Source organism: Lottia gigantea, assembly GCF_000327385.1.
Source record: "Lottia gigantea unplaced genomic scaffold LOTGIsca_44, whole genome shotgun sequence".
In the NCBI taxonomy this organism is placed as follows: domain Eukaryota; kingdom Metazoa; phylum Mollusca; class Gastropoda; family Lottiidae; genus Lottia; species Lottia gigantea.
Window position 1 is genome coordinate 2,136,145 of NW_008709540.1, and position 8,877 is coordinate 2,145,021.

General features: G+C 34.3%; 2 protein-coding genes across 2 annotated transcripts; one reads left to right on the plus strand and one right to left on the minus strand.

The window, feature by feature from the left end:
- Positions 1-429: 429 nt before the first annotated feature.
- LOTGIDRAFT_192130 (hypothetical protein) lies at positions 430-7,222 on the minus strand. Its single transcript, XM_009060824.1, has 10 exons — positions 7,141-7,222; positions 6,500-6,548; positions 5,854-5,894; positions 5,346-5,407; positions 4,230-4,366; positions 4,018-4,058; positions 2,983-3,043; positions 2,586-2,666; positions 1,996-2,130; positions 430-1,155 (listed from the first exon to the last, which is right to left on the minus strand). The coding sequence occupies exons 1-10, from the start codon at positions 7,146-7,148 to the stop codon at positions 1,009-1,011; spliced, it is 762 nt and encodes a 253-aa protein (XP_009059072.1). The 5' UTR covers positions 7,149-7,222; the 3' UTR covers positions 430-1,008.
- Positions 7,223-7,479: 257 nt separating this feature from the next.
- Positions 7,480-8,217, plus strand: LOTGIDRAFT_123657 (hypothetical protein; the record flags this gene model as incomplete). The annotated part of the gene is made up of 1 exon (XM_009060825.1): positions 7,480-8,217. The coding sequence occupies one exon, from the start codon at positions 7,480-7,482 to the stop codon at positions 8,215-8,217; it is 738 nt and encodes a 245-aa protein (XP_009059073.1).
- Between the last annotated feature and the right edge of the window lie 660 nt (positions 8,218-8,877).

Consider the following 8,877-nt stretch of genomic DNA (forward strand, 5'->3'; position numbering starts at 1 on the left):
AAAGCTATCAAACAGCAGTGACTTTCCAGTCTGTTAGTTTAATTTACAAGAATAAGTCCCCTGGGGTTAGATCATGAATACCTTACAGTGCCTTCACACCTTGGCTGTAACCGCTCCCCAGGCTTGCCTGGATTTAGCTCCCCACTTTTTAATTTTGATCATTTTACATAGTGAGAAATGTCTATGGCCACCCTGGAAAATATTGTGGCCCATGCACGGCCCCCTCATCTTTAGTTTCCCAGAAACACCACTGTGTGAAATAAGCCCAGTTGACAGGTCGAGCCACAATTAAATTTTTAACAGGTGGCTGTTATACAGGTTCTTATTGTTCAGGTACATGCTGTCTGAATCCTAGTACTTAGTCTTAATATCACAGGTCTCAGTCTAGAGTGACGCCCCTTTTATTGTTCTAAATCAAACAACAAAATTGATAAAAAATTACTTATCTTCCATGTTTATAAAAAAAACTAAATATTCACTAGAGGCTATTTTCAATAGGGTGATTTTTTGTTGCGCAAAGCAAATATTTTCGTCTAAAGGTTTAAGCTTGGCGAATTTTGATTTCCACTGTCATCTAAGATCGAAGTTATCGATATTTTAATTTTGATCATGACGTTGATTTTGTTAGCCGAAGTTCTAGAATGTGATTGGATAACCTGTTTACGCTAAAAATTTCGTCACGAACAAGTGGAAAGTGATTCCTACACCTGTTGTGATCGCTACGACGATTTTTTGCTGCAATATTCCATAGCTCTTGATATGATACTCTTAGACTAGCTAGAGTCTACCTTCCTCTTTAAAACACATGCTGCCACCTGCAGACTAAGTGTTTCTTTGGCATTCCTTCATGAATAGTCCACATGATTATACCTTTGAAAAGTTATTCAAGCTATATAGATCCTATATGGAAAATCTGAAACATAGCTCTGGAACTGGATGTAAACCTTTTGGATAGTCCACACCTAGTATACCTTTAAAAGTATCTGAAGTCCACTTAGTTCACATTAGTTAGTCTACAGTTATTGAGAGAGATTTCATGTCATCCAAGTTTTTCTGTATCCGAGCACTATATTCTTCATTGGATATCTCTTGTAGATCATTCATCTGTAGAGACAGCTCACTGTAAATTTTAAAAGCCTCTGTATTATAGGTTACCTGAAATCAGACAAAATTGAGAAAATTGAGTCATGTCATGCAATCTTTCTTCTAAGGCTGGGTTGGAACTGACTTTGTGGAAGTTGAATAGCTCAGTCAGCAGCACGTTGCTAGGTGAATAGGTGCTGTGGGTTCGAATCCTTCTCAAGGTAAGAACAATTCTGATGCCTGTGCAAGTGCTTCAGAGAGTCGACTCGATGTCAGCTCTCACCCACATAATACATAAGATAGAGTCTCTAAGACAACAAAGAAAAAAGGTATAAAGAAAATTAATATTCCACCCAAACACTGTGCACATTTATGGGCTGATGAATGACAATTTATTACTGTTAATGCCATTATAACTATTATTAGATATGAATATGAGGTAGGGCTGGGCGATATACCGGTATCAGGATAAATACTGGTATAGGAATTTATATTGTTAATAATATCGCCATGGCCATATGGTGATATATGGTAATTATCATGATATATCATTAAATTTTGGTCCAGATAAGATAATTTACATAATTTTAACAAGTAACTTAATATTTGAAACAGATGTTTTTTTCATGATGTTATAGATTTGGGTGTTTTTAGAGATATTTTTTTTTTATGTTACATTTAAAATTTCTAGATCATAATTTTGTTTCAAAAACCAGAAAAAAACAAACTTAACGAAATATTGCGATATCTTAATGCTTAATACTTGTCCAAAAATTTGATGCTATACTTTTATATCCTCCCTTTATTTTCAAAATTATCTCCTTGGGGCTAAATAACCCCAGGTTAAAAACCCATGTTATAAGACAATATGAGAATTTTGTTAAAAGTAGATAAAAACAGTGAATCCTGTACCTGAGAGTTAACCAAAGCTTCAAAAGATGGTTGAAGATAATCTATTCTGCCCTCTATGAGTTTAGGAATATCTGATGTTAAACTTGTATTCTGACTGATAAACTCTTCTCTTGCCGAGTTCAACATCTTCTTTGACTGGATAAAAAATATGCTTCTTAAAGGGGATTGTAAAGAAGTTTTGTACAAATATTATGTGTATTGGGGATACTGATAGCAGCACCCATTGCCAGCATTCCACTTTTCGGTCAGACCTCTGTGGTTCTTGCAATTCCACTAAAACTTAGTGTTTGAAGACAACACTAATCGCAAAGGCCTTATATGATACAAGCATATTTCACAATTAGTTTAGTTTCACCAATAGTGTGGAATAATGAGGATGGGCCATACAGTGTGCAATTGAGAGAAATTTTGCCAGATCAGTGGCATTTGCCTAATCTTTGATCTTTAACGTGTTCTCCCTGTAGCACACCAGGCCTGGGTATTTTTCATCCATACAACTAGATGCTTTTTACATGTCAGTCCATCTTGCACTTCGTCTCTGAAAGGGGAACCTGCTTGAAGGAATCAAAGCTAAAAAAATGGCTACTAACTTGTTCCTGTTTAACTCTATTCTGACCAGTTCTCTCTCTGTCTTCATATTTATCATTCTTCAGCTGACATTTCTGAAATTCCTGAAAAATGAAGCAAGAATGTCAAAGTTCCAGTGACAGAGTCATCTTCATAATGTCAAGCTATTACCAACTTCGTACTTATACCATGACTGCATCTTCACAATGTCAAGCTATTACCAACTTCATACTTATACCTTGACTGCAATAGTCACCTAACTTGTATGAAAGCATTGTGTAAATGCATTGATCTGTTTGGATTGTAAGAAAGAGTCTAACCATTATGGCTTTATGTTCACAGACTTTAGGTCGATGCCTCTTATTTTCAAGCATACGAAACTGGTTATCGCTTTGGTGTTAGGGTACCTTTAGAAATTACCTGTAAAACTTGCTCTCTTCGTTTCACTGCCAACTGAACATTTGGAAATATACTGCTAAATCTGGAATAGCAACAATAAATGTCTTAATAAAGCTCCAACGAAGAAAATTGAATCAGGTGGGTTTTAACCAAAATTTATGAACTCAAGCAAAGTCAGTAGTTTTCTGCTATTAGGGGTTAAATGATAATTAAAATTATTAGCCTTTATACAAGAGAGACCTTTCTATTCACATGGAAGCTGACATAACACTATTCACTAGGTCATGTGACTTCCATTGAAATTTGAGGTAAGCTTACTAAAAGTTGATACGCTAGAAAGTCAAGACAAGTATATCTGAAAACTGGGACCTTATTCTTGAAAATTTAACTTAAGATGATTTTAGTGTTCCGGTCATCTGATTAGTCAATCACTAACATTTTAAATTACGTTTTGTTATCCAATCAGATAACTGTATTTCTTAAAATCTGGACTTTATTTAATTTAATTTTTGGAGAATAAGGCCCTGGCCATGTTTTCTCGAAACGATCTTAGCACTAGGATGTCCTAGAATCAATGTTGGTAGATAAGAACCTAGGACATCCTATAACTAAGATCGTTTCGAAAATACGTGGCCTGGTCTCTTAAAAATATTTCAATAATAATTTGTGGTATAAAGAATGGAAATTTACATTGAGAAATATACTATTAATCATGGTAGTTCTAAATGTAAAATTCATTGACAAATTCTTAGTTTTTTGTAAAAAAGGACCTGAAAGCATCCAATTCAGCCAATAGGAAGCCATTTTCCTATACTCTGTGTAATCCGAGATACACTGGGACCGCAAAAAAATGTCGGATTAGCGATAGTGTTGGGGTACTCAGAGTTTTGACATTTTCTAACATGTGCCACGTGTTACTATATATATACTGTATATGGATTGTAAACTAAATGTTGTGTGTATGGGTATAAAGTAAATTTCTGTTCCCAAATCCTTTTCATATCATGTGAATGAAATACTTTTAAACCAAGAAAGAAAAGAGGAAATAAAACCCACTTTTTCATTGGATCAACAAATGTCTTCTGAGCTGAATTATTCTGGAAAACAAAATAAAAATTTCTGTCTAAGATCTTTTGACAAAAAATCATTGCATTTATTTTTAATTTTGTATAACCAGTCCCTATGGAAGTTAATCCACTGTATCCTAACATTTTTGAAAAATAAGGCAAATGATAAACCTTAGATGTGAGAAATACAAAGTTACCTACCATTTCATGAGTATGTGTCTCGATTCTAGCCACCGATTTATCCCAATCTTCAACAAGGGCCCGTAACTCTTCATCCTGCTGACACAGCACACTGTTTAATAAATCTTGGGATATTTTTCTTTCACTTTTAGCTACGGCTGAAGAAGAGAACAGCAAAATTATTCTAAGACACAATTGTTTTTCTTCAAGGTGATCTCAACTTCAAGATCAAAACTTTGTTACACAGTAGAATATTACCACCTGCAATTTTTCAGTCGTCACTTCATAAAGTTAGTTAACTGTTATATCTATCTAGAGTTCTAATTCTCCCAAGTGTCATTGTCAACAGTTCTTGACAGGGCTATTGATATACTTTTTGGCAAGCAGACATTTTTCAACATCCTGTGAAAGCTAACAAGATATGAAAGTCTATTATATATTGAAATGGTGTTTGACAAACAAGAAAAATAAAAATTTAAGTACCACTATAACAACAATTCTGAAATCCAGTTATTGCCCTCAGATTTTGTCAGTTGTTAGGCTTGATTAAAGATAGCTTGCCAGACAACGTAACATACGCCCACTGGCTGCTGTCAAAAATGACTAAAGTATGAATTTTCTCATATTAGAGAATAATATATATATCTACTGCCAGTTATTTATGCTGAGAAATTCCACAAAATTTTTCATGAAATCTGTAGTCTCTATTGTGCTGATGAACAAATTTTAAAGCATTTTATCTGAGTCAAGAGCTATAACTCAAATAAGAATTAAGTTCAAACTTGTCCAAGATTTCATCAATATAAATGATCACACCAAATTTCATTAAAATCAGTTGAAAATTGTAGCCTCTATTGTGTTCACAAACAAATTTTGATGCGTTTTTCCTCAGTCAAGGGCAATAACTCAAAAACCGTTCATCAAAAAATCGTCAAATTCAAACTTGACCAAGATCTCATTAATATACATTATCACAGCAAGTTTCATTAAAATCAGTTGAAAACTGAAGTCTCCATTTTGTTCACCCGACGGACAGGGGTGACGGCAATATATGTCTACATTTCCATGTGGACGTATAAAAACAACTTGTAATTTAGGTATTTTTGAGGGGATTATTAAATAAATGGCAGACATTACCATTATTGGCTTCTATCCATCTTTTAACATCTTTATAAAGTTTTCTAGATGACTCATCAAGTCTGAAAATATTCAATAGAATGTTATTGAAGAAAAATGATACAGAAATTTATGTCAAAGACCACAAATTTTTTGTCTTGAACATTGGAGTTCCCCGATTATCATTGATGTAGTAGGGTTTGCTATTAAATAGATTGTAAAGAGGTTTTCTAAATTTTGTTTGTGTATGGGACACTGATAGCATCAATTTGCACCATTCCAATTTTCAGTCAGACGCCTTCGGTTCCTGCAATTCCTCTAAAACAGACGTGGTTACCTCATTACAATCTATTTAAAGAATTTTCATTCTTCTGGAAAACATTACACCTTTAAGCAACTGGATTTTCTCAACTTCCCTTTCAATTTCTACTAGCTTAAAAGCATCTTCATAGCACCCCATTGGACCAACTCAGATGAAATATAGTTTCACACTGGCCAAATACTGTGAAAAATAACAACTTAGGCTTACTCTTCTATTTTCTTCACATCTTTTTCAAATTCTCTTTCTTGCTGAAAAATTAATCATAATTGAGAATCAAAAATCAACTAATTAATCAAAATTCGGAACTGATTGTATGTCGGAGCCCAATGTGAATTAGATTCAGTGTTTATTTTTACAATGGATTCTCCATATAATTTGACAACAGGGTCGGTCATTCAGCTTTTGAGCTTCAATGACTGATGTAAAAATAAGAATTTGAAGTTTTTTTTAAAGGCTCTGATTTTGCTCTGAATTTATTAGACTTCAAGAAGGGTTACCAAATGAAAAAAAAAAAAAAACAGAAACGAAACGAACATATAAAACTGGATACAATTTTATGGATGACAATTACTGTAATAAATAACTTGGGACATTTCCATGAAGGTATTTTCGTCTTTATCAAGCAATGATGATCAGTTATCATTTATCAAGCAATGATGATCAGTTATCATTTATCAAGCTATGACATCAAAACGTTGCATGTTATTTATTAAAGTAATTGTTACCCAAAAACTTGTGTCCAGTTATTCATTACCCAATTACTAATTGCCACTTAAGGAAGTTAGAAACAAAACATCTTTTAAGATAAGATATGCACGGGTACATCAATACATGAGCCATGAAGAAAACTTACTGTTCTTGAAATAACAGATTTTCTTGGAGCAGCTCGACTGAATGGATTCCTGTAATTTTAAAAAGAATCCTTTAGAAATCAGTTTTGACAGCACAAATAGACATGATTTAATCAATTTCAGTCAACTGCCAAAATCAACCATAAAGTGACAGGTTTGCCATTTCAGGAGGGTTGATTTGGGTCTTCAATATATGTAGATTAAAATGTAGAGAAATTGCATTATTCCCTCAAAAGTAGGAAACTAGGAAATTAGAAATGACAAGTCATTTTTTTTAACTTTCAAACAGATAATTCTTGCCGCACCTGGATTTGAACACTATAACTGATTATCTCTGAGACTAAGGTAAGACTGGTCAAGCTGATGGTGAATCTGCTCTTCGGGTAGTACATTTAAAGTAGCTCACATTACCCCAACTGGCGCTGTCATTGAAACTTTTGTCAATGCATTGATATCAAAGCAATGGGGTAATGAATTCATTACTCATGGGGGGTGGGGGGTTGGGGGATGGATGCAAGCCCTATCCAGTGTCAGTAATGCCAATGGCAATGGATTGACCCTTCTCCTTTCTTTCTTTCACTTTCAATCTCCACTTCCTGAAACCATGAAAACAAAATATGTAATCCCCATAGGACAACTTTACCAGCTCATTTTCAATTTTCAGTCCCTGATCAATTCTAATTCATCAGAAGCTTCGTCCAAGGTAGAACTCGCCAAACTTCTTTCATTCATTCATTTTCAGCTTGAATGTTGATCAAAACAAACCACGCCCACTTCAATTCATTTAGTCTCTAAGCCATTGTTCCTTAAACAGAATTTCAATATTGTCAGCATTTTCTAGAGAATTGATGCATTCAGTTCTCAATTATCAAACAAAGAGTCGAAAATTCAATTGAAGTATTTTGATTAAAAACCATATTGATATCAGATTTATAAAATTAAAGTAATTTTTGAATTTTTGGTTAGAGAGTCAAAATCCAACATGTCTGCGCCCATACAAAAGTTAGCAAAATTCTCAAGAAATATTTTTTCAAAGATTAACAGTGATCAGAACTTCCCCGAGAAGCTAAAACAGCTTCGGTTGATGATAAACAATATCACTGCCAAAGATGTCGGTTTTGATATTGAGCAACTGAAACATTCAGAGACGTACGGACAAGAAGAAGTCGCACCTGTCACTTACGTCAAACTTTGGGAAGACGACATTTTTACGATGGGAATTTTTGTGGTGAAACCGGGTGGTCGCCTGCCTTTACACGATCATCCAGGAATGTTTGGATTTTGTAAAGTCATCCATGGTGAAATGAACGTCACAAGCTTTAATCCTGTCAAATCAATAGAAACGGAAGCAGACGAAATTCCAAGAGAGATCAAAGAAAAATTACGACCGTGGCAAATACCACAGACTAAAAAAGTTCAGTTAAACTCTGATAGATCATTTACAACTAGTGATGAATGCTGTTTTTTAAATCCCCAAACAGGAAATATACATGAACTGAAGCCTGTGGGAAATACAAGTGCTTTTTTAGACATTTTAGCTCCACCTTATGATCACTCACGTACTGGCCTGCGCGAGTGTCATTATTATGAAGATCTGTCAAACGGTGTTGGTGATATTCGATGGTTAACACAAACTCATCAGCCTTTGGACTTTTGGTGTGATTCACTGCCATATTTTGGACCCATTTTAGATTTGCCTCCTCTCTCTCCAAGAACATGATCTATATTTGATAAAATCCATAGTGTATGAACATGAGAACATGAATACACAAACAACATTTTACTACACTGCTTCAGACATTGCTATGTTGATACCAAGCTTTTCTAGTTTATTAGCACATAGTCCTTATTTAAAATTCACATTCTTTAAGTTTTTTTTAAGAATTTTCTAGTCTTTGTATGTGTAATGGGTACTCTTGTAGCTTACAAAACAAATTTCCTGTTCGAACTATAACATCACTATCACAAATGCCCTTTGTAGTTTTTGCTATATTGATGTCAAATACAGGACCTACAGTCAAATTGAAAGTGTAAGCTTACTGGTACCCAATACTTGTAGTAAGGCTAGAGAAACCCAGTCAACCCAGCTGTAAATGGGTATGGATAATCCAGGGAAAGATCAATGCCAAAACTTTGATCAAGGAGCAGCTTGTAGAAAGGATCCTTAACTGTGAACCTAAGTTGTTATCCTTGTAAAATATAGTTGTTTCTTTTTTTCTTTCCTCTTTACAATCTCTTCAAAGGAATAAGTGATATTGTTTGTAGAAAACTGAAGCTGCATAATAAACTTGATAACCATGAATTAATGATTAACTATTGCCAACAAACAACTATAGTATGTTAGCCACAAGAATCATATCTCAGATATAAAAGGGATTTT

Excerpts from the sequence above, each read along its gene's own strand:
- LOTGIDRAFT_192130 (XM_009060824.1), bottom strand. Across the intron at positions 5,408-5,853 it reads GATGTGAAGAAAATAGAAGA|ACTTGATGAGTCATCTAGAA; the intron begins GTAAGCCTAAGT and ends GAATATTTTCAG. Across the intron at positions 1,156-1,995 it reads AAGCTTTGGTTAACTCTCAG|GTAACCTATAATACAGAGGC; the intron begins GTACAGGATTCA and ends GTCTGATTTCAG.